General features: G+C 41.9%; 1 protein-coding gene across 1 annotated transcript; it reads right to left on the reverse strand.

Moving 5' to 3' along the window:
• Nucleotides 1-1,444: 1,444 nt before the first annotated feature.
• Nucleotides 1,445-13,018, reverse strand: STC1 (stanniocalcin 1). The gene is made up of 4 exons (XM_023216744.2): nt 12,629-13,018; nt 10,471-10,613; nt 9,557-9,768; nt 1,445-3,174 (listed from the first exon to the last, which is right to left on the reverse strand). Exons 1-4 carry the CDS (start codon nt 12,744-12,746, stop codon nt 2,904-2,906), a joined length of 744 nt encoding a protein of 247 aa, XP_023072512.1. The 5' UTR covers nt 12,747-13,018; the 3' UTR covers nt 1,445-2,903.
• Between the last annotated feature and the right edge of the window lie 13,292 nt (nt 13,019-26,310).

A 26,310-nucleotide genomic window follows, 5' to 3' on the forward strand; every position in this document is an offset into this window, starting at 1 on the left:
TGAAAGACATGGGGGGAAACCAATAAAACGTAACACTTTATTATTATTTTTATCTTAGAAGGAATTCACCAAAGGCTTCATATTATGCTATGGCATCTTTAATTATAAAAATAAGCAAATAAAATAACTTGCATCTGTCATTACCATGATATGTTTCATAACCTTTATATGCACATGGAGCTTAAAAATGTAATTTAACAATAAATAATGACATATACCAGATATGCTCACTGTTTATTCCAGTACTCAGCCAAAAACCTAAATATCATTTAAATTATAAATACATAATGCAAATATAATGGCACAAAAATGTCTAAAGTGCAACCAAATCACAAGAGAAGAATCATGCAAACTGGTCTAGGTCAGCCCCCGAATTACTCTGCAGCAAACACAAGACGAAGCTTTGGAAGTTTAAGGGGGAGTCGGAGGGAGTGGGGTGTGGGAAAGAGAAGCAAAAAACTAGCAACATTGTGAGAACTGCTTCTTTCTGTATGTGTAGATATATGTATTGTAGATACATATATAGATATAATTGTGGGGAGAAAAGGGGGGTACCACGGTTTGAAGAGGTCACAGCAAAAAAAAAAAAAAAAAAAAAAAAAAAAAAAAAAAAAAAAAAAAAAAAGAAAAAAGGAAAAAGGAAATCTACCAAACTGAAAAAAGAGAGAAATTTGCTAGGAATACTCATGAACTACTTGTCGCATTGGGGTCCTGGCTTAGTTGGGTTTGCAAAATGGACACAACACACAAACTTTAATAGCTTTTCTGGTTCAGAGGAGTCAGCCTTGCCTGGGGATGGGAAGTGTGGGAGGGAGGGGAAGAGTCTAACTTAGAATATGGTCTACCTGATTTCCAAGAGGCTAAGGCAGTGTCCGTAAGTTTGGGGACCTGGGGATGGGACAGTTCTGAGTATAAAAATGCCCTTAACAATCTGATGTCAGCACGCTTAGAGGCTGTGTGGGGACAAAGGCAGCAACGTTTGTGCTGCTGCTGCTGCTGCTGGGTCTGCTGCAATTGCTCTTGGTCCTTGAGCAGCACGTTACTGGTTTTAAAGGCTTTATGGTAAAGTTGTATTGCTTTTCATTTTTCTGGAGATGTGCCCTCTCTCCTCCCACCAGGATCCCTATCACTCAATTTGGTCAAATCTTGAGTTTAGCCTAGTGAGAGTCAAGCACCAATAGTTTCTACCTAAGCGAGTTTGGAGTGGCCCCTGCAGTCCTACCCCTCCTCCCTCTCTTCCTCTCTTAACATTGACCTTTGGTGGGCAGTGACGCTCATAAGGGACTGTTGGGTTCAAGGACAGTGACCCTGAGAAACTACTGTTGTTCATAGATAGGTTAGTCATTTGACTTTGGTGGTCGCCATCTTGTAAATATCATGGCAGAAATGATCAAACCACCAGCTCGTTTTCCCTCTTTCTTTCTTTCTTTCTTTTTTTTTTTTCTTTTTTTTCTATTTTTTTACGATCCTACAGAGATGGCCCAGCTGCCAGGACTACTTTGGCAGGCAGCGTGCTACAGGACGAAAATGTAAGAGAAGTCTATTAAGGCTGGACAGCCCAGGGTTATTTATACTCTCTCAGCCCCAAGTCCCCCGGACTAAAGACCCAAAGGCTGATTGACTCATTCCTGATTGATTTAATGGAAAGTCTCCCACCCCATCATCATTTGCCAGAGTACCAGGCACCGATGAAAGGGGACGAGTAAAGAACTGCCACTTCCTAATGTGTAGTAGGCTTTATCACACTGTAAGTGGTCCAAGCCCATAGGGATGATCTTTTTGGTTCCCGGAATTTCCAGTTGGATGTGACAGAGATCTTTCAGTATAGGTCTAAGTCAAGAGTAGCCTCTGGGTTGAGGTGGGCTGGGAGATTAACATCTTACCTGGGGTCCTTCGGATAAACCTGTTGGTTTTTCCTGTCTCATACAGGCCCATCTTAAGTTTTGATGTTGAATTAAAACTACTTCTACCCCCTTAGTTATAAAAAAGGCCACAAGGAGCATTTATGTGGATATCTGGAAGTGAGATAGTTATTCCATTCCCAGGAAAAGAAAAATAAAGCTAAGTTACAAAACTAAATCTATATGCAATAAAGTTATTATATACTGCTTTGTTTAAGCAGAGTCCTCTGGAATTTATGTACAGTACATTAGTTTTCAGCTATTTATATTCCACAGTTAGACCTTAAGATTCTCTGGTTTTAAGACAATTGTTAAAGATACTTTTAAAGCTCTGAGCAGTTACAGTACATAAAGATGTTAGCTTTTTGTTTTTCATTAGATGCAAGAAGATGCAGGCTCAAAGTCTGGTTGGACAGCCAGGCTCAAGCAATTTGGTAAATGTGTCGGAAAGAAAATTAGACATTGGAGGATCAAGACCATAAGACACTAGCTCATTAGAGATCAAGAATTCAAATGTGACATTCATATTCGTCCATGGCCAGCACAGATTCATAACACGAATTCCATTTAACATCTTTATGAGCATTTAAGACATGCATTTAAATAAAGTTTTCTTATCAGCTAACTCTACTGGGGCAACCGTTCTAAAGGGATCCACATCTTCAAATTACAATGGCTGGAGAGCTACATGAATGTTTTGTATTTGGGGGTGGTCTCAGGGGAGCAGGGGAAAAAACATGGCAGAGGAAGTTGGTAAAAGAGGGTACTTTCTCCTGAGGAGAGGCAGAATGATCACATGGATTTTGTTGGTGGGAACGCTGCCATTGTAGAATGTTGGGATATTGATTACAGAAGCCTAGTTTCATGCAATTTTCTTTAAGGGGGATAGAAAATAGGAACTACTTTAAAAAAATCAAACCAGGCACAGTACACTCAAAATTGGTGTGTCAACACCCCTAAAATGATACTAGTTTGGCGAGGTTGTGAATAACCTCTCCCTGGTTATGCACTCTCATGGGATGTGCGTTTGATGTGGGAGGGAGAGTCCTCCTCACCTCGGAGGTTCCTGAGGAGGACTTTCAGCTTCTGCGGCTCATTGGTGCGTCTCCTGTTGAAGTCAGCTCGTGGGTGTGTTTGGGCACAGTGGTCTGTCTGCAGGATGTGGAAGAGGCTGGCCATGTTAGGTCCAATTTTCTCCATCAGGCTGTCTCTGATTGTGCTGACTGTGTCTTCATCACATTCCAGCAGGCTTCGGACAAGTCTGTTGTAGTATCTGCATCAAGAAAGAGAGTGCATGTGGTAGTCATCCAGTGAGAGCCAGGCAAGACTCAGGTTTTCACCCGGGCTCTAGCCAACACAAGTCCCTAATGGCCTGACCATGCAAACATCAACAGTTCATCAGTTGAAGGTGGCTTTTGCTCTCTAACCCTTGTGCAGTGTCTCCCTAGTTTCAATGCATCTACTCCTAGGGTTTACCACACAATGCAAGACAGATCTTCATGTTTAGAGTTCAGGAGATTTAGATCACACTTTGAAGAGCAGGCTGACTGTGGTGATTGACAATTTTAGAAGCAGAATTACAGAGCTAGCTGGGACCACAGAGACCATTTGGTGACGAGTTCAACTCTCATTTTGTAGAGAAGAAACTAAGGTGGATGAGCTGAAGCAACTTAGAATGAGGTGAGTCCAACGCTCAACACTGAGATTAGTAGCCATTGTACATGCATATGTAATTATTTGGATGCTTTTTTGTAATTTCCCTTTTTTTCTGAAGCAACTTAGAATGAGGTGAGTCCAACCCTTAACACTGAGATTAGTAGCCATTGTAAATGCATATGTAATTATTTTGATGCTTTTTTGTAATTTTCCTGTTTTTTTTTTTTGGTGGTGCATGGGCACAGGGGTGTGTGTGTGTGTGTGCACATGCGCGCATGTGCAGATGTGTGCATCCTCTGATGAAACTTCATCTAAGGCCCCCTCTTCTGTGTGCCATGCATTTTTCTACATAATCTAATTCCCATATCACATACTTGGCCAACTCTGATAAAAGATATTGACTGACTCCATCTTCAGCCCTCCATCAAAGGTCTATTGTAGTCAAAAGGCCAAATCCTAGGCAAGAAGGCTATTTAAATGGAAATATTGGTGGTTTTTAAGGGTTCATGCTACTATAATTCATGAATCCTTCTCCTGCTGTACCAGGGTTTGCTAACCTCTTCCCTTTTTGGATATTTATAGATCTTTGTTCACCATCACACAGGCCAGCATTTGATGGTTTTGTGATGGCTTTCTTTGCCTGACTAGACTGTAAGCTTACTGAAGGCAGGATTTATGTCCTTCTTTGTATTCCTCATGGCCCAGTGCCACTGTGCTACATGGCCTGCTCACTGCACATTTGTTGATTTATTTTGCAGCCACTAAGGAAATGGAGTTTTAAGAATATAATTCTCTTCAATAAGTAGTGATTCCTAGAAGAAAACTTAACTGTAGTTTTGGTAAATTTTACCAAAACCCCTTATGTTTGGTATCAGTTACTTTCATATTTGGAGCAAATTCTTTAAACACCCCCCAGCAATGTAGCTAAGCTGTGTGGCTCAGAAAGGATTAAACTGTCTAATATTTAGGGCATATCAATGACTTGTCCTGTTATTTGGGAAGACAGTTCAGGTATTTTCCAATTTAGATTGGGATGCCTGTGGTCCATTTTGCTGTGGTAGTTGAGTTGTCAAAGCCCATTAGCTCTGTGTTTGCTAATAAGAGACTCTGGGTGACAGTGATCTGCAGTATTTATAAGGAGAGAACCTTTCCTCAGAGGAACCCAAGGATCTCTGGGGCCACTGGATCTTCTGTGAAAAGAAACCTGTTTATTTTTAACTCACTGCACAGCGCACAGGATCAAACATCTTTCCAGAATAACTTAACCCCCCAGAAATGTTCTTTCGAAGCTGTATGGTAAATAGCATGGAACGTGGCTAATGAGGTGATATGGTCACCCTTCTGTGGCCCAGCAGAAGGAAGCTGGGGACTGAGAGGCAAGTGCAGTGTCTTGGTTGCTGACACAGGCCTGGCAAAACCCTTCCCTCCAGGGAGAATTATATCCAGAGGTGATTAAAATTGGGACTCTCTGGCACAGAGGAACATTTTCCAGCTCTTTGGAATTATAAAGCACATGAGTCAAAGGAGATCTCCTTTGGATGGGGAAATGGGGAGAAAACCAGTTTTGGAAAACCATAGAGCAAACAACTTTGCACCAGCAGCTTCTGACATCTACACACCCACATAGGTCTCCAGGCATCTTCTAGCTCTTGGGCTCTGCTAGGACCTGGGTCCTTGGATGGCTGTGTCTATTTCAGAGGGTGATTAGATCCTGGTAGCTGGTTTCTGATCTCCCATCCCTCCAATAAGGACTTTATAACTTAGAAGTTAACCCTTCCATTTCTAGAAAGAGCTGTTTGTGCCAGATGAGTCCCCAAATGGGCTGGAAAATACAATCTTTCCCTAGAAAGGGATAAAAAGAAATGCAAGTTCTTTCTTAGAAGGACTTGAAAGCTTTTGTCTAGACAAAGAAGTCTAGTACCCTTAAGGGAATTAAACTTCTGTAGCCAGCTTTGCAGCTTCAGAGCCATACGTTTCCTTCACGCCCCACTTTGTCAGAGTGCCTGCTCTTTTTTGGAGGGGTTCTACCTTTCTACCTTTACTGTCACTTTGTCTGCTGGCTCAGATATGATACCTGACTTTGGTGTTTCTTGACAATGACCCTTGCCAGCCTGAGGGCTCTTCGTGAGAACCACCCACCCCCACTGGAATCTACCCTATTTCCCTCACGGAGCTTTTGTTAACTCAACAAGGGCAGGTTGAGAAAGCTCTTTAGAATATAAAAAAAAGTCCATGTCTCCATTAGTAGTTCTTCAAAGGCTGGAAAATTTGTCAGGATTCTTTGATGTCACCAGTTTCTCAGTATGAGCCATAGGTTAACCCAGTGCCTGTCCAGTAAGGGCTGGAATAGCCATTTACCTCTGGGATCATGCTTGCTAATGACATAGCTCTTTCCTGTGTCACTAAGTGTGATAGATTATTTAAGAGGTTGTATCTCCAGCAAAAGTTGGCTTAGCAATCATCACCTATTTAGTGAGCACCTTCTTGTACTACAGTCTTATAGTTCCTACAGTTATTGGTAGGATGTGTCCATCCTTTTGAGAGAGAAAGTACACAAATTTAATTGTGGACTGCCATGGTTCACATATATTCAATTGTGCTTAGCATTTTATTTTTGGGTTGTGGCTATTTCCTGCAGATTTTGCTGGCTGCCATTTTTGAAGCAGAAATCAAATAGCTTGGCTCAAGGCCACATGAGTTCTAAGCCCAACTTAGTTATTCACAAGCTGTATGACCTTCAGCAGGTCACTCCACTCTCTGAGCCTTTCTTCTTTAATCAGTAAAATGAGGCAGTTAGTCTAGTTAACCTCTGCAGTCATCTCCAACTATGACATTCTCTGTTTCTAGGGATTCAATACACATTTTTCTTTTCAATTTTGTAAAAAATAGAGCAGCTCTGCTTACATCCCCTCTTTTGCAGTGGTAGTTAGGACTGCTTAAGAAGATTCCTTTCTTGGTTGGGCATGGTGGTTCATGCCTGTAGTCCCAGCACTTTGGGAGGCCAAGGTGGGTGGAACACCTGAGGTCAGGAGTTCAAGACCAGCCCGGCCAACATGATGAAACTCTGTCTCTACTGAAAATACAGAAATTAGCTGGGCGTGGTGGTAGGCGCCTGTAATCCCAGCTACTTGGGAGGCTGAGGCAGGAGAATTGCTTGAACCCAGGAGGTGGAGGTTGCAGTGAGCCGAGATCTCACCACTGTACTCCAGCCTGGGCAACAGAGTGAGACCCTGTCTCAAAAAAAGAAGAAGATTCTTTATCTTTATGGAGGATGGAGGAGATGTGTTGGAAAGACTTGGTGGGCTAAGTGTTCTGATTGCCCAGCCCAAAAGTACCTTTTTAATTATGTGTCTTTTTTCTCACTTTGAAAATTCCATCCCTGACCTTTTTTTCTTGGTAAAGAATAAGATCAGATATTCTCCATAGCTACTGTTTCAGCCATGCTTACCCAAATACACACATACTGCCTAGGAACGTTCTGTGTGAGGGTTTATAAATAGTCCTTTGTTTCCCTTGATCAATATTATTCTTCTGTTTCCTGTTCCCTATCCATGCCCTAGAGAGTTGGAAGCTTTGTCAGTTTTCCCACTCTGGATCTGGGTTGGTCTAAGTGGTTCCCAAGCCTCACACCACCCTGCTGGCCTGATCAATTTTGCCTGCTTCCCACGGGGTTGAAAGCATAGTTTGCAAATTCAGGCAGGTGGAAACTCCAGCTACCTTTTTAACTTCTAGGTGCATTTCTGTCATGGAAAATCCCCTTGTTCTGGCTCCTGGTCCAGTCACAGGCTTTTGGATTCTCCCAGCCCCAAATCTCATGCTAGATAAGTCACAGGAAGGTGGAATGAACCTGTAACTACTTCCTCTTGCAATTCTGTGCCAGCTGGCACTGACTTAGCATGTGTCTATGGTGGGATAGAGGCTGGGAAAGCAGGATGTCTCAGGAAGGTGAGCAGCTTCAATGGAGCAAAGCAAGCCCAGCATGGAACCGCACATTTCTACAATCCTGAGCAGGAATAATATAGCCTGTTAAAGTGAAATTTTTGGAGAAAGGTTGCATGGAAGATTCTGGTTTTCCAGGGCTGGCCATTTTTTTTTTTTCTCCAATTGACCTTTCCTAATGAGTCCGTAAGATGAAAGAGAGAGATAAGAAGACTTTCTTTGTGACCATTTTCTAAAGGTGTTGAAAATAAGGCACTGATTAGAAGAAATAATGGCCTGGTTAAAAATTTACTAGTCTCTTCTTAGATAAGTTGGGACCTCTAGTCTAGTAGCTATATAGTTCTGCCTAAAGACCTCTCTGCCTTTCTAATGGAAGACACTACTTCACATGAAATAGGGAGATTAGTATTGCCTCAAAATTGGAAATATGCCGTGTTATAGATCATGATTTGTCACAGAATCCTTAAGGATCTAAATTGCAATAGTGGCTTTGTTAATGCACCCCTCCCCCCACCTCTAACTACCACACAAATGCATACTTTGTCCTTAGCCCCTGTCTGGCTAAGAATTCTTCATTTCTTTTCCTAATGGTGATGGAAGTCTCCAATAATTAATCAGGTCTCCCCTCCCCATGACCTGCCCCTATTTCCTCTGTGCAATAAGAATCTTCCTAGGGGAAATTTAAAACCAAGAATTATATAGAGACAGCCCACTTGAGAGAAATGGTTTTATTTTTCTGTTCTGAGAAAACCATTTAGAAGCCCATGATAAAGTCACTTCCAAGGACTAGAGAAGTGATTCTTACAAATTAACTTGCAGTTCTGAAGGGCACTCACCTGTAGTTAAGGGTGAATAAGAAATTTTACAAAGTGTTTGTGTTAGGCACCTTAGCCTTTCCCTAAGGAGGAATCACTTCTTTGTTGCATGTATGTACATGACTAAATCACTTGTAAGCCCCAGAGGGACTTGGCTGTTGCCACTACCTTAAGAAGGGTGGTGGCACCTGGCTAGGAAATTAATCACATAAGCCTGTGAGAACTCTCAGATGATCAGAGTAACATGCAAAGGACTGATCATTGTGGATATGTGCAGATTTGAGTGGAGAGTCAAAGAATCATAGAAATTCAAGACTGGGAGTCAAGTTTTTAGGCTGAGGGATATCACAGGGGGCTAAACTTGACCAGCCTGCACTGCCCCTGCCATACCTCCATGCCAACCCCACCAGCATCTCTCAGTTCTTGCTGGGAACCTTTCCAGGCCACGCACATGAACTGAGGATGCCAGTTGTCTCATGTAATAGGAATTCACTCCTGGCTGGTAAAGACACTGAAAAGTACAATGCCCAGATGTTACTGTACTAGCTCAGTGGCTTTGGGTGGTGTTTGAATACTAAGATGAGAATGGGATCTGGACAGTCATAGAACACACTCATTCTAGGAAGTGTTGGACTAGAGGAATGGGATAATATAAGGCCCGAAAGGAAACCTGAAAATGGTCCAGTCCAGCCATTTCACTTTTTACAAAGGAAATCTGAGCCCCGGGGAAGTGAGATGGCTTGCTCTGGGCTACCCAGTGAAATCTCTGACTGTGTTTGGGACTAATTTGAAATAGATGGAGATTTAAAATCTGCATTATGACATTTAACCAGAGGGCTTTTTTTTTTTTTTTTTTTTTGGTCATGGCCAATTGTGCTGTTGCATGGTCATGGTTTCAGCCAAATCTGATGTCTTAAAAGCTTGTTTCCAGAAACTTCACCATTCCCTTCAGGCTTAGGGCAAAAAATGGTCAATGAAAACACCCAGAGATGCTGCAGATGAGGCTGGCTTTCTATGAGCTGCATGAAAAGACTTTTCCTATAACAGTAGGGAAAAAAAAGCCCAAGCTGCTTAAACTGTCACAACCAATCACAAACATATTTTTTTTCCTGCAAAAGCTGGGAAGACTGCAAGCTAAAATAAGAGCATGACTGTGGCAATTTAACCCTCCCTTCCAGTCTGGCTCTGCCAGGCAGCCACCTGCTCCCAGTCCCCTGACTGTGAAAAAGTGAACTCAGTTTGTACCTGTTGGAGAAGTGATTGGGCAGCTGGACGACCTCAGTGATGGCTTCGGGGTTCCGCTTGGCGATGCTGCACACGTTCAGCTTGCTGTAGCACTCTTCCTGCACCTCAGCAATCATCCTTTGGAACGTGGAGCACCTCCGAATGGCGAGGAATACCTTGGAGGTGACCCCGTTGGCGATGCACTTTAAGCTCTCTTTGACGAATGCTTTTCCCTGCCATGGAGGAAGGACAAGAGGGAAGTCTTTAGGTTGACCTGAAAAGAGGATGGGCATACATGTGGAGGAATTTAAGGGGGCTCATCTGGGCAAGATATCATGGCCATCTGCATATGCTTGCAATGAGAAGATTGCATGTCCTGGCTAAGGATTAAAAAAAAAAAAAAAAAAAAAAAACCCTCCCCACCTCCCTGAATTCCCTTGAGAATTGAGCTCTACCAAAATGAAATTAGAGAAAAAAAGATGAACTGTGATCAACCATCCTGCAGCTTAAAAATAGTCATAATCTGACTTTCTATTCTTGAGATTGAGACTTTGAGAATTCAGATCAAAAGCTAGTATATTGGTCATACAGAGAGAACTTCCTTGCTCTATGCATGTTTTTATGTCCTCTCACAGAGGAAAATCTTTTTGTCTTATCACCCCTGGCCTTATAAGACAGCCTCTACTAGCTCCTTAGAATCATGCATTAGAGTGAGTGGGGCGTGTCTTAAACAGAACCTATTTCCTGGCCAGATGAGTGCCTCTGCGTATGTGTGGTGTGTGCACACTTGTGCATACACATGCTGAGATGGGAATTTAGAATGGGGAAGCTGAGAAGCAGGGCTGGTTCCCTACAAGACTGGTTCCTAATAACAATGGTCTAACACACTGTTAAAGACAAGCAGCCAGTGGGAGCAGTGGTCAAGGTCTTATTACCTGAGTGTCAAATTTAGCAGCGCTGTACAAGAAGGATTTACAGATGTCATACATCCCATCTGTGTCACAGGTGGAGTTTTCCAGGCATGCAAAAGCCCCGCAGCCAACCTGTAGAGCACTGTTGAGGCAGCGAACCACTTCAGCTGAAAGAGACAAATTCATCCATTCTGGGTCAAACAGTGAGGATGGTTGGGTGCGATCAAGTGGGTGCAGAGGTGAATTTCAAGGACATGGGGTCAGAAGAACTTATCCTAGGAATTTGTCATGAGAGGCAATTGATAGACCCATTTGAATGAGAAAGAGAGGATAGACAGGCTCCTTTTGCTTATGAGAGCTGGAGCACATGATGGACAGGGAGGGAGTTCTCTGTTTCAGACATAGGCTCCCTGTTTCACCATTACCTACAATTTTGGTGTCTGGAGAAGTGAGGCTGAAGTCTTGAAATGCACCGTGCCTTTAAGCCGTTCCATAGAATCAAAGGTCATTGCTTAGCACTTGAAAGCATGGAAAGGCAGGAGACAGTGGCTGGTGGTCAGGTTTAAGAGGTAAAAGGGCCAGGGAATCCATCTAGCTTTGGAAAAATGCACTCCCGAGTAAAAAGCATGGGATTTTAGTCTAAATGGAAGAGAAGACTGTGCCAGGAGTCCACTTGGAGACCCTTCTGATTTCGGGCTTTTAACTTACTGTCCTATTGGCACAAAGAAATCTGATCCGTTCATGTTTCACCCCAACCCTCCACTAGGACAGTGCTTAGAGGTATGTTTAATCTCTTTCATATTAAAAGCCTTAAAAAAAGAAAAAGAAAAGGAAAAAGAAACACAGGTGTGGAATAACCAGGCCAAGGCATCCCTTGTGCAAGACTGGAAGAAAACCGCAAAAAAACTTGCATGAGGCTTTCTACATTCTGGATAAGATCTCCCATAAAAGTAATTTTTCTCCCACAGAAGGGGGGTGTTCTGGCAGGCAGCTCGGCAAGGAATGATCTGCAGCCTTCATGCCACAGGATTCTCCTCTGAGATCAAAAGCATGGTTCAGTTAGTCTTCCCCACCCCCTCCCACCACCCGCAGCCTCTAGGATGTTACAAGTCATTTCCCTAATTATATATTTCCACGGGTTTAAATTATAACTTTGCTTTAAGCAGTTTTAATATGCATTAGGGCTGCTATTGTTTTAGGCAAGCTCGAATTGTGAATCACTGCATCTCTATAGCAACTAAGTACAAAAGGAAGTGAAGCAAAGCCCTCCTCTCGGCAGGGACCTGTGCTCTTCCAAGGGGATCATCATCTGCAGCATTTTGACACCTGCGATCCGATCTTTGCTGACAGTTGGAGGACAGAGGGCAGTATTGGAAGGGGAACAAGTGGAGCCAGAGAAGTCAAGAGGCAGAGGTGTCAATGCGGGCTTCCTAATGATTCTTTTCCTTCGGAAGCCAAAATAATGTACAATTAGCTGCTCTAAGAGCCAAGACGAAAGTGAGACCTTACCCTTGGAGAAACAGCTGCTACGTTTCACAGTGTTTTTTTTTCCAGGGGCTCTCTGGCTACGGGCTGCAGGGACGATTGAATGGAGCCCTAGAGAGCCAGGAGGGAGACAGGCAGCAGGGTTGGGGGTGGGATGTATAGGGTTTTCTCTGAATCCGCCCTGGATTTGTCAGACTTGAGGGCTATGGTTCTGAAAATCAGTCTGAAGAGGGAGCTTTTCTGTGTATTCTCTTAAGAGGTAGAGAAGTCAAGAAGTGAAGAGGTAGGGTCTTAAGAGGAAGGGAAGAGGGACAGCATCAAACAAGCCAGGTCTTACCTTAGATCAGCTTCTGCAAAGTATAGAGAGCGCTTTGAAGCATGCCAACATTCAAGCCTTTCCTCCCCTCTCACCCCTCCCCCTCCAAGAGGGTACGTGCCAGATTTCAGGCAATCAGGCTAGGCTTATGCAATGAAATACCCTCAGCAGAGCGTCCAGCTTCTTCGTTTAGTTGCATGCAATTTATTAAACAAAGGAGCTCCACTGCCTAAGGCTATTGGATTACACTGGCAGTTTATTGCCATCAGGCATGAAGCACATTTATTATCAAGATCAGCCGTCACAGACACAGTTGCAAAAGGGAGAGGCAAATGAGGACAGCTCTTTGGGGGAGAAACTGCTCTTGGGTTTGCTGCTTACCTGAGTTTTGAGCCGCCACTCGGGATTTCCTGGGGCTCACAGAGTCATTCTGCTCCGCCTCATGGGTTGCAGAAGCACTGATCACCAGCACCAGAAGCACTGCTGAGTTTTGGAGCATTCTCTGAGAAGTTTCCGCTAAGTTGTTGGGTTTTTTTTTTCCTGCCCTCCTTTCCTCTTTCCCTCTCCCGGCTTGAGTGAAGATGTGGATCTGGATACACTGAAAGCTTAGGTGAGGATTTGATGAGGATTTTTTGTTGTTGTTGTTGCTGCTGATGCTGCTCCTGCTGCTGCTGCCGCCCGTGCCTCCGCTGCTGCTGCCGCTGCTGCTGCTGCTGCCACCGCTGCTGCTGCTGCAGTCGCTGCTTCTTGCACCTCTGGCTTTTGCAAACTGGGGGCCCAAGAGCTGCACCCAGGGATTTTATAGCCGTTCTTATCGGTCCTCAGGATCAAGGACCAATCAGGTCCCTCAACCGGTCTGGCGAGCCAATAAGAGGGCATGCAATTCAGCTGGAGCTTTTTGACTTCTTAGAAATATTTTCCAGCAAATTAAAAGTACCTGCTGCCAATGTTTTATATGTGTGTGTGACTGTGTGTGCAGAAACGTGTGAAAAAGCTATTTTCATGGAAGTAAGGGATATCTCTGTATTGATTGAACTAAAGAAAAATCCTATAGAAATCTCTCCAAGTTGCTTTTTGAAATCTAGCCATCTTTTTTTCTAATGAGCCACTTGGGGGAAATGGATAGCAGGGGTATGGTGGGGAAATGTGATCTCTTTAGATGAGAACTTAACCTGCTTACAGCAGTTTTAGTCTAATTTTAACAGTACATTCTTGGTTCTGTTTTGTAAGCTACAAATGCAATAACTCCTTATCTTCTCTGCATGTACATGTTCACATGTCTGTGATGCATTTTTGTTTGTATGTGGACATCCTGGGTTCTCACTCACACATTTGAGCCCTTAAGGGGGAATTTATGTGAGTGGAAAAGCCTTGAGGGACTGAGATATGACAGCTCAGAGCTGAAGCCTTAGTCCCCCTACTGATCAACCTATGACCCTAACCAAGACTTTTTTACCTTGCCCCACCTCTGTTTTCACATCTGTAAAACGCCCAAGTTGGACTCTGACATTCTCTATACCTCTAAAATAATGTAATTCTTCAATAATCAAATCAACTTTGACTTCATCTTTTCAGTCACCAGCAAAGCTGCAAAGTCCAGGAGTGTTAGTTACCCCAGGTACACATGTACACACCTGCACACACCACCGTCAACAGAGAGACATCATGAATGCCTGAAAATTAATAAACTGTGTTCAAGCCCAGCAACTTTATAACCACTTTGAAACAATAAGCTGGCCAAAGCAAGACTAAACCTGCTGAATGGAAACCAGTTCATTTCTTGGGGAGGGGGGTAGGAAAAAAGGGGGCGGAATGGAAAGAAGGGGTAGGGAAAGACCAGAATGTGTAGGAGAGAAGAATGATAAACTCTAGACTTAACAGGAAAATTGCACTGCAATCGCAAATCATGCCTGGTATAGAAGCTTATATTTTCTTATAAGTGAGTTGTAGGCAACGCTGAGATTTGTCCCTCATGTGCAGGAGGTTAATGAGCCAGGAGAGGACTTCTCAGGGTAGGAAGGTGGTGAAGGTATTATACAATAAAACCTTTAATAATTTTGGGGAAGTAGATGAGAAAGGGCCACTGGTGATTTATACAGATTTGGGCAGCATAATCTTGCAGAGAAACAGGGCCAGTGGCTTTACTTTAAACCCTAAAACCTTCAAACAAAAGTTGAAGAATGAGTGCCAACCCTGTTAACCACAAACTAAACCAAGAATCAGCTCTGTATATGTTGCGGGGTGATGGGGCTGGGGCGGGGATGGGGGTGGTTCTGGGTGATGATAGCCTATCCCTCACAAAATAGGGTTGTTTGGGAAGTATGAACGTTTGCTAGAAAAAGGAATAGAAGGAATAAAGGATACAGGAAATGTCTAAAAGAAAGGAAGGGAATTTTCAGATTTACATTAAATAATAAGAATACGTTTTAATTTATATTAACAGGCAGTATTGGTATTTCTTGAGTACCTTCTGGGCTGAGTGCTAGGGGACAGTGTGGGAGGATAAATGAAAAGACATAGAGAAGAAGGTAAATTCATGATTCTTGTCCTGGAGGTACTTGCAGGTGAGTTGGGAAGATGACCAGCCACAGTCATACTTCCTAAAGGTTCAGGATGTCAGGATCTCACATGGTAAGACACAGGCTCAGGCAGCACTGGCTGGAGATGAGGGGAAAGCTCTTGAGGGAAAAATCAGTGGGGAAAGATGTAAACTGCTGTTGTTGCTTTTTAAGAATTTAGGAAAAAGCTATGCTATTTCATTTTTAAAGAACAAAGCTTGTATTGTGGAAAGCTTCAAGGTTGTTTGTATTGCTTTAGTCAGGAGTAGTAGATGCCAGGCAAGGCAATAGAGTTGCTCAGTGCTCTCTTCCAGGAAGGGAATAAGAGAACAGATGCGTATTCCTCCCAAGGGTCTTGACTTCTGTTCTTTAGCATTCTCTGTCTCCTTGGCCTTTATTCATCATCTGAGGCAGTGCCATTTGTTTCTCTTGGGCTTTCCCTGAGTTTGTCTGCTTGGCCTGGTAGGGTGATAATTTACCACCAGCCGTCCACTTTGTTTTTCCAACTTCCTATTGCTGTCACCAGAACATGATGACCTACAAGCATCAAGATGTGTTTGTGTGTGTGTGTGTGTGTTTTCTGATGTTGATTTATTATTCCTTCTTATTTTGCTCACTTACTATCTTGTGCCTGGAAGTTCATTGCTAGGTGTGCCAAGTGTTTCCCAATAACAGGTAAACTGTCCTTTGAAGAAATACAATAGTGGTCAACCCGTTGATTTGAATGTAGCTAGTATGCACGCCAATACATTTGAGAACCTTAGGGGAAGGAGCTGAAGTCTACGTGAAATGCCCAGTGTAAAGATTCTTCCTAAAATGTCATGGTTTGTGGCTATCCAAGTGCCCTCAATCATTGTGCAACTGTCTAGAACTGTGATATAGCAATGATAAAAGGGTCTTGGGGGCCCTGGTGGTGATGGCTGGTTTCTTTGTAACTTCTCTTGGGGGTCTGAGAGAATATGGAGGAGTTTGCTTAGCAGGCTTCAGAGTCTGAATTTTATCCCATAAGGAACAGGAAGTTATTAGGGCTCTTGAGCAGGAATTGTTAAATGATGGGTGGAAATAAGTGTTTGGGCAAGGTTGTTTCATCATGCTTATGATGGTTTGGAGGAAGAAAAGAACATAAGTTTTAAGACTAGTTAATAACATAGAATTTCGTTGCTGAGATTCTGGTCTACAATGGTGGCGGCAGGAAAGGAAGAGAGACAAATATGAGAGGTATTTTAAATGAACTGGAAATTATTAATTAACCTAAGGATTGTCTTGGGAAAACCCTTTCTCCCAGTTTAATAATAATGGAGATAATGCACATGAGGACTTTTCCCTCCTTATGTTTTAGTTATGACTTTGAGTTGACAAGACTATCTAGTGGCTCCGTTAGGCAGGTGCTTCCTGGCATTCTGTTGAGCAGCAGAATTACCTAACAAAAGGACTTGACTGCACATTAGGGAGCTGCGCCCAAGTGCAGTCGGTGGGAGGGGAGGGTACACTCTGCCATTGCCCTGAGCAGGGAAAGTGCTAAGAAGTTGGTGGGAGAAGCTGCCAACACCTAAGACTGGGTGATGATGCCCTGGCTGGGCCCGTGCAAGGCTGGCATGAGTTCAGTAAGAAGATTAAGCCAAAAATCTCTGGGGCTTTGTTGGATTTGGCTAGCTTAAAGCTAAGCAGTGAACAGTTCTTTGCTGTTTGGTGAGAGGAGCCCAAGAACAGAGCATGTTTTCTTGGTAAATGTTCCTGTGCGCGCGCGCGTGTTTGGCTAACAGAATGCAAGACCCACCCAGGTTGTTTTGGCATAGTGACCAAAGTTGGACCATTTTTCTTTGGGAATTCTGAGCCTGTGTTTTTTTCAATTGGACTTTGGGCTGTTGAGTCATGCCTTCCTAACTTCAAGACAAAGAAGGGGAAGAAGGAAAAGGAGGATGATGAGGGGAAAACATTTTTATTTACTCTTCTATAAAGGCACCAGATCATCTGCATGGACAGTCCTCAATTCATGAGAAAATTGGTGCCATTTGCAAGTCTTTGATTGCTGTAAACTCTACCAAAGAAAGAAGGTCAGAAAATATATTAAGAGGGCAAATCCCCACTTCTCCCCTTTGTTGATGGAGGGTGACTGTGTGCCTGGTTCTAGGTCAGGTGTTGTGGGAAATGCAGAGAGATGGTTGACCTTTGCCTGCACTCCATAAATTCCCAAGCTAGCTCTTAAAGCATGCATGTTGTATTTGAAGAAGAATATCTGTTTTCTGGAAATACAATACAGCGAATGGGTTGGAATAGAGTTTGTAGATTTGGATTCAGTTAACATTTACTGGGTGCCTATCTGCTCTGTGCCAGGCATTACTGCAGAGGCTTCTTAACTGTGAGCAAAGAACTGCTCTCCTCCCTTCCCACAGGAGGATATGGGGATCCAAAGAGAAGAATGGCTCTCCCATAGTCATAGAGTGGATGGTAGAAAAATCTGAGATTTGCTTATTACACAAACAGCTCTGGGTTCTTTAGTTGTGTGACCAGTGCAGTGATAGAGTGTGCATGCTGACAGCCCTGCCCCTCACGGTGCGGGGAGCAGGGTACAGGAAAAAGAAATAGACAGGATGACCTAACATGCTTAAACCAGAACAGGCAAGTTGAAATTAGCCCCCACGCCTGTTAACATCTCCTTCTCATTCCTTCACGTATAAGTTCCAATGTCACTTTATATCAGGGAGGACAAATTCATCATTCTAGAGCAGCCCGAAAATCTTCAGTCTCACACGAGGCTTCCGAAGCAAATAGGAAGAGGATTTGTGTGTCATGGAATCTGTCCTTTGAAGTAGCTCCTGGGGAGACCTAAAATGACATTACTCTATTGAGACACATGAGGGCGCTCGGACCAACCAACAATGAGGATCTGTTTCCTTTAAAATTAAAAAAAAAAAAAAAAAAAAAAAAAAGTTGTGAATGCTGGCTATGTTCTATCAGCCATTGTTTCATGCTGTCAGGATGCTTCTGTGTTAGTGGTTTAGGGCAGTCACCTATAACTTAGCCCTTGAGCTTGCAGATTAGAGTGGTCCTGCATATTTAGAAGTTTTGCAACATATACCATTCTATATACTATTCTATTATTGCCTGATAGGGAAATAGGTTGCAGGCAAATTTCTTACCTGATCAGCACCAGTCCTAAGTGAAGAACAATATCTGCACTCAAATTGTTCAAGGCAGTTGAGAGAATACGTCAGATAATACGCTTGTGGTACTTTGGGCTTCTTAGTTTAAAAAGAGGATTCTATTTCAAGGTGGTAGTGAGCATTCCTCTTCATTACTGGAGAAAAAGAAACCTTTCATTCATTTTTCTACCTAGGATTATTTTTTTTTCCAGTTGTCTCTAGACTGATCAAGGCTGAATAACTTACTCTATTTCTGTCACTTTTTGTGCCCATCCTCCTGCCTGGAGATCTTCCAGGGGAGTGTGGGAGGTAGACATCGGGACAAACCTGTGCACCTGCTACTTCATGCTCCTGTGCCCAAATACCTTTGTGAAGAAGGGGTTTTGCATTCAGGTGGACGCAGGGACTGGTTTGGAATACCCGAGGGGTGGGGCAGGCTGTCACGCTGAGTGTGTCTGAGATGTGCAGACCCCTTCAGTGAAAGGATTAGGGCTTACCACTTCCAGCGACAAATCCATCCATCAGTGTGCATTTCTTCTGCTCTCTGTGCCGGAAATGGTGTTAGCATTGTGAGAGTACAATGAAGTCCTGGGGCAAGGCTTGGGCTCATGACACTGAACCCAGGGTAGCATATGCATGATGTTAAAACCGAGCTATAATGAGTAGGGCTGATCAATGATGCCAATGAATTTGTGAAATAGAAATATTTAAAAGTCCACTCCAACAACCCATGCTGAAGCATCATTCTGACATATTTAGCCTAAAGCCAGCTTGTCATTTGCAAAATGCTGTCAAATTGTAAAGAAGTGTCTTTCAGCCATTCCTAAGTGCTAGACAAATCTATCATTACTAGTTTATTGGCTGAGAAAGAGAGGTGTGGGGGAGAAACAGCCTTTATACAAAGTTACCTGGCAAGTCAGGAAAAGGGCTAGACTGGGAGATTATAGATTTCTTTACTTGATGTTTGGAAATCTTGCCAAGAATTTTTTTTATAGCAATTCAGATGTATTTTATAATCAAATTGCATTTAATATGCTTTAGGCTAAAGTGCAATTAAGATACACCAGTTCCTGGCTCTGGATGGGTACCATGGGAGAATCAACATATTCCCATTACTATATCAGAGTAATAAAGTGCAGAATGCAGAGTCAGAATTTATACTGTAAGATTTTGATAATGATAGCAAAAATGGTCACCCAGTACCATTTTGTCTGCTTTTACAGAGCACAGTTCTTGTTAGCTCTTTGGGAAATGAACTCTCTCAGCCCTTTTAAAAATTAATTGTAAGGAAATTTAGTGGAACAAATGGAAATCCAAGTGCGAAGGAAACACACTCTGGCCTCCAGGCAAGCATTTTCTTGAACATGTCATTCCGCACTCCCTAGTGACAATAATAGGAAGGGGAGGAAGAGAGAGAGAAAAGTTACAGCTTTGGAGGAAGTGGTGAAATCCATAAGAGCAAAAATGGGGGAGTCACTGCTGCTAAGATAGGGAAATTCAGCTCAAAAAAGTGTGAAAGGGTGAATTTTTTTTTTCATGCAGCAAATTTTAATTTTATTTTCATTGCTTTTCATATTTGTACTTAGCATAATTTCTTCACATAGTTGAAATTGATTGTCTTTACTGTTTCTCTTGTTAGATTAACAAAGGAAAGGCCGTTTCCTCTGTATGATGTGTGTGTGTGTGTCTACTCTTCTTTTGATTTAGTGTTTCAATCATTCACAATAGACTTTGGTATATGGGAAACAATGTGAAATGAGTCATACTGTGAAAATCAAACATTTGAAGTAAGAAAAGTGTATTTCCTTTCATGATACATATCAGACCTTAAAAAATGGGTTGATTTGAAGAAGGATTAATGCTTTGGGCTTTTAGAATCATAGCTTCTCTCTCTCTTTTTTTTTCTCCATAGAGGTAGAAAAATGGACTGACAGCTTAGACTTATTCCATGAGTCCAGATGTATTTCCAGACCATTCAGAAAGGGGTACAGACACAGAGTCATTCTCCAGAGATCCCTGTCATTGCCCTCACTGGCCCTTTATTGCAGCCCAGGCTGGAGCTGAGGACGTGAAGGGTGGCCTTAGTTCCACAGTGAGCAAGGCTCTGAGAATTCTTACCTTTATATAATCCTTACTTTTTCCTTTTGAACAAGTGAAATTTCTTTAGACGACCTTTAGAAGCTGTGAGGTTTTCTTTCAGCCTTGCTCCAACTCCTTCCCCCACTCACTCCTGAAAATGTTGCCTTTTGCCATCTAGAGCTCCTTTCAGAAGCAGTGAATGCGAAGCCTCCAGCTGTGAAATAGGTGCTGTGAATGGCTTGTCACAGGGAGGGGTAGATTTACTGAGAATGAGCTGCGCTTTGCTGCAGACTTCTGTGACTATTGCCAAAAAGGGTTTGCTACATGACAAAGAATCCAAATTGTGCTGTCTGTGGGCCCTGAGGGCTGTGGAAGGTGGGGAGGGAGAATCCTCTGTGTACCCTATTATTAGGTTCAGTAACTGAATCCAGGAGCTACTCTTATGCCAGGGGCTTGGTTCATAATTTTGGTTCCTTACTGGTTGGAACTTCTGCAGCTCCAGGGTGTATGTGTGTGTGTGTGTGTGTGTGTGTGTGTACATCATATGAGTGTATATCCATGCTTAAAAGGCATGGCCTTTCTCAACTCTAGGTTCTCATTCTCATGGAGCTCCTAAATCATAGCAGAGAAAGCACGTTAAAATGCACCCATATTCTATGATAAGTGTATTTTTATGTAATTATATATATAATGTAATGAACAGCAGTTGATTAGTTGGCATGGTGTTACATTTTGTAGATGCTTACTTAAATATCTGTTCAACTTTGTGCAGTTTTCTTTTTGCATTTTTTTCTTTGGAGTAAGCATTTCTTTCCCCAGTTCTCAATCATCTTTAAGCGTTAGAAAAGCTTGTAGATGCTGGGCACCATCCTATAGTGTGCCTAATGAATAAGATGGCTCTGGGTTTTGAGTTCAAGAAAGAGTTTTCAGACAGAACACAGAGGCCCATTCATTTAAACTGACATTTCCCAGACTATAGTCCTTTGAAATGTACTAAGAGAAAGGGACTCCATACTCAAATTCATTTTGGTGTAGGGGAGTACCAGGAACATCAACATGTGAAAGTCACCCAGAAATCCTGCAAGAAGAAAACTTTTAAATTATTGAATCCAATGTTTCCCAAATGCATTTGATTCAGAAATTTTATTTAAATGAGTACCACTTACTATTCTCCTAAAAAACTAATGTTTCTTGGAACTAACTTTGGGAACTGCTGAATAGAAACCTCATAGCTGCCATGTTAAGTCCTCTGGGTTTACCTTGGTCCTACTCTGGACTACATTTTTATACCTGCAACCTCAGGCATCCTTCTTTACAGCCATACTCAGAATTAAACCCACCTTTGCTTGAGGGTCGATAGGGCTTTGAGTGCTGGACATACCTAATTCAATTAACCTCACCATTGCAATCTTCATCACAACAGTGTAATATAGGTAGTATTATGCATATTGTACCTACAAAGAGCGTGAGGTTCAAAGAAGCCCAGTCAGTAAGAAGTAGAGTCTTTATTCAACAGAATATGGGGTGCCCATGATTCTAACCAATGGCACGTTATAGAAGAAAACTAACACTGAATCCAGAAATAAGTATATTCAGGAATCCAGGACATGACTATGCCCCATTTCCATTCCACTGCAGGTCTCCCCATATATGTCTTCTGTCTATTGCTTTAGGAAAGGCAACAGAAAGTGTGTGTTTCCTTTAGGTCCTGGTAAATTCTACCTTCAACTGAACAAAACTCTTCTCAACTGCCTGATGAAGCAGCTCAGGGAGGAAGGAGTGCAGGCATTCATGACCAGTATCTCTCCCCCTGTTTGGAAAGTTCTCTCTGCTGCTGACAAGGTGCAGGGTGCTTGGGCCAGGTTGCACCCAGAGGTTTAGGATTTCTTCTTCCTTTGGGATTTATCTCTGGCTTCCGCTCCTCACTGGCCATTTTTCCACATGGATCCTTCTAGTAATCACTGCTGAAGTAGTTACTGGCTACGTAAAATACTGCAGCAAAACAGAATCGTCTGGGGTGCCCTTTTCTCTCTTTTCAGTTTTGTCCCATTAAAATTGCTCTTGCCTCTCACTAGGGAATGGCCCAATCTCTGCTTGAGGGTTCTTTTCTTGACTTGAAAAAATGGAGGGGCAGCCCAATGGCTGCTTTGATGAGTCTGTAGAGTGCATGGTGTCTTGGCTTTCTCTCTATACAAAGAGAGGAACTTCAGAGTTACAGCTCTTAGTGCTGCTCATTTGAGGGGTCCCAAGTCCTCACTCCTCAAAACTGCTGGGGAAAATTCTAAGCTTATGCCTTTCTCCATTCGTATGTAGTATAGAGGGTGCACACCTAGTAAAGGTCACAGAATCTAATATTTGTAAGCATCTCCTTTCATAGAAGGGCCTCTGTGTGCCACCCAAGTAGTTGATTCTCCATCAGTGAGATCCTTTGTCTGAGCTCTAAGGCTTTGTATAGTTATAGCCTTCCCATGCCTTGTTTTTTTGGAGGGTGGATTCACGGAGGAGTGGTCATACACTTGCACACCTATACTCTCCAGGCTTTGTAGCTGTGTGAAACAACAACAAAAAAAAACCAAATTATTGAAATAAAAAGGATAATTAACATTTTATGTTTCTCTTTCATGCTATTTCTAAGCTGAGATCATTTGGGATAGGAAGAAAATATGTGTTAAATATTACTTAGGCATTTGACATGATATGAAGGAAAAAGTTTAATCACATTCTTATGTATACCATTATGTTCAGTTCTCTATTAATATCCATAGTTTGGCTGAGTGAAAATTACAGGCTAACATTGAACAAATAGTCACAAATGTGCTCAGTGTTGCAACTCAAAAATTCAAGACAAGAATCAGACTGAGCACAGGTTGGGTGATTAGAGAGAGTTTCCTAAAGGAAGAGATGTTTAAGCTGAAATCGAAGTAGCTGAGATGTAGTTAGACAATAGCAGGGACAGGGTAGTTGGTTGCACAACTCTGGAGATCACTATTACAGTATCTAGACTAGTCCTGAGTGCGGAGGGTGTGAAATTAGGGTGATTGGTGGGGAGAGGTTTCTAGTAAGAAGGAACAGCATGCCTGACCATCCTGAGATGCAGTATTGTGGGTACAAGAAACTGAAAAATGGCTGGGCGCGGTGGCTCAGGCCTGTAATCCCAGCACTTTGGGAGGCCGAGGCGGGCGGATCACGAGGTCAGGAGATTGAGACCATCCTGGCTAACACGGTGAAATCTCAACTCTACTAAAAATACAAAAAATTAGCCAGGCGTTGTGGCGGGAGCCTGTAGTCCCAGCTCCTTGGGAGGCTGAGGCAAGAGAATGGCGTGAACCGGGGAGGTGGAGCTTGCAGTGAGCGGAGATCGCACCACTGCACTCCAGCCTGGGCTACAGAGTGAGACTCCATCTCAAAAAAAAAAAAAAAAAAAAGAAACTGAAAAATGCACGACGTGGCAAAACTTAGGGAAAGGAGGAGTGGTATTAGATGAGACCAAAGAGGTTGGATGGGTCTAGATCAAGCATGATTTTGTAGTCCCTGTTAAGGCTTTTGGAGTCTTCCTAAGGGCAATGTGAGAGCACTCGATTTAAAGTAGGCAAATGCCAGGGTGAGATTTGCATTAATAGTATATAATTCATACTACAATATGAAGAATAGGTTGGTTGAGAACTAAAGTAGAGTAGGTAGACTAATGGGAGACGAACCATAATGAATGTTATTTGGACTAGAGTGATAGCGGAGTTGGAATAAAAGAAATGGATCCAAAAGATATTTAGTGGGTAGAGGGAGTGTGAAGAGAGGGAGTGTGTGAATTCAAGGATAATTTCTAAGTTTTTCTGTCTTGAACTGGTTGGATGAAGGCAACATTTACTGAGATACAGAACGATGGTGGGAGAGAGTTTTCTGTGTGCCAATGCAAGAGGATGACCTCGGTTTTGGACAAATTGAATTAAGATGTTAACATGTGTAATGGAAAATTTTGAGTAGGTGGTTGCTTTTGTGGATTGGGAGCTCAGGAGTGGAGTCAGCTGGAGTTATAAATTTGCTGGCTATCAGGTTCTGGAAACCATAGAAATTGGCGAGATTATTTAAGGGGAAAGCATTGAGTTAGAAACAAGGAAAGTCAAAAAAGTAAGCTATCTATAGAAATCATACATGCCTTAAATGGTTGGGTAGAGGAAGGAGATTATGAAGGAGATTTAAATGGCATGTTCAAGGGAGGTAAGAAGATCTAAGTCACCAAAGGCAAAGGAAAAGATTGTTTAGGAAGAAGGAAGTAGTTAACTGTTAAATGCTGTAGAGAGAACAAGGGCGTAAGGCTGGAAGTAACAGAAAAGCTGATTCAAATTGCTTAAACCACCAGGGTATGTATTGACTCTTCTTAGTAGAATTTTAGAAGTAGGAAAGGCTTCCAGTTCACCTTATTCTAATGGTTCTGCCTTCATTACTCTGGATTCTCTTGGGGGTACCCTTCTCTGTGTGTTGGTTTTATTGTGAGACTATTTCCCTCATGGAGACAAAATGTTTGTAGTTGCTTCTCGTTTCACATCAGTACCTTCTGGCATCTGGAAGATAATTTTTGTCTCTTCTACTTGCTCATTCTTGAGAGGGAGAAAACTTAACTTTACCGAAGCCCCTGGTATACTCTTCTTGGCTTATTATTGGGCTAAATTGAGTCATGCTTATTCCTGAACCAAATTCTGGACAGAAAAGTACCTTGCATTTAATGACTTAAGTGTGATTCCCCAAATTTATTATTGCTAAGGCATTAGGGGTAAATCAGTAAATCTTACCTCAGGAAATAGGAATTATTTTCCCTTGAGACATAAGACTAGCGTCCTTTTGGGGATGGTGAAGGAGAGAACAGATGTAGGTTGGGCAACCAACAATGTCCACTATATTAACATAAGCAATAAATGAGAATTGCTTACTGGAATTTAAAAAATTATAGATATTTATTGGGTTATACTTGACACATATTCATTGCACATATTTAAAAATGCACCATGAAACCATGACCACAGTCAGGATAATGAATACAAAAGTTTTCTCACTACGCTTTGTAATCACTTGCTCCTCTCCTCACCCTTCTCGTCCCCTCCTTGTCCAGTTCTTGGGCAATCACTGATCTTCTCTCTGTCACTGTAGATTCATTTGCATTTTCTGTAATTTTTTATAAATGAAAGACATATGTATTCTTTTTTGTGTGGCCTCTTTTGTTCAGTGTAATTATTTTGTGATTCATCCATGTTGTTGTGCACATCAATAGTTCATTCATTTTGATTGCTGTATAGTATCCCATTGAATGGATATGTTACAATTTGTTTATCCATTCACATGTTGATGGACATTTGGGTTGTTTGCAGTTTTGAGGTATTGCAAATAAAGGTGCCAGGAGTATTCATGTACAAATGTGTTCTCTAGGGTAGATACCTAGGAGTGGAATGGCTAGGTCATATACTAAGAAACTGAAAAACTGTTTTACAAAGTTGTAGTTCCATTTAACAGTCTCACTAGCAGTAATGGGAGTTCCATCTCCTCACTAACATTTAGTAGTGTCAATCCTTTTAATTTGAGCTATTCTAGTGGGTCTGTAGTGCTATCTCATTGTGATTTTAACTTGCATTTCTCTAATAACTAATAATGTTGAGCTTCTTTCAATATGCTTATTTGCTATCCATATACTTTTTTTGGTCAAGTATCTGTTCAAATCTTTTGCTTTATTTAAAAAATTATTTAGTTGCATTCTTGAGTTGTAAGAGTTCTGTATGTATTCTAGATATAAATTATTTATTAGATATATGATTTGTAAATGTCTTCTCTTAGTCTTTGGCTCCATTTTTAATCTTCTTATTACTATTTTCTAAGGAGCAAAGTTTTAGTTTTGATAAGGTCAAATTTATTTATTTTTATGTTTGTGCCTTTTGTACTATATTTAAAAAATCTTCACCAGACTCAAGGTCGTTAAGATTTTCCCCTATGTTTTCTTTCAGAAATTATATAGGTTTAATCCTTAAAGTTAAAACTATTATTAATTTTGAGTTAGTTTTGTATATGGTTTGAGGTAAGGGTCATGTTAATTTTTTTTTTTTTTTGTATATGACTGACCAATTGTTCTAGAACTATTTAAACTGGTCTATAGAAATTAGTGTGCAAGATATATAGCCAGCCTCTGAATGAGGGACATTTAGCTTGTTCAAATATTTTCAGTATTACAAATTACATCATTGTAAATGCCTTTTGGGGCATGCATAAGCTTTTCTGTAAAACAGGTTCTTTGAGGTAAAAT

Source organism: Piliocolobus tephrosceles, chromosome 7 (assembly GCF_002776525.5).
Source record: "Piliocolobus tephrosceles isolate RC106 chromosome 7, ASM277652v3, whole genome shotgun sequence".
Taxonomy (NCBI): Eukaryota; Metazoa; Chordata; class Mammalia; order Primates; family Cercopithecidae; genus Piliocolobus; species Piliocolobus tephrosceles.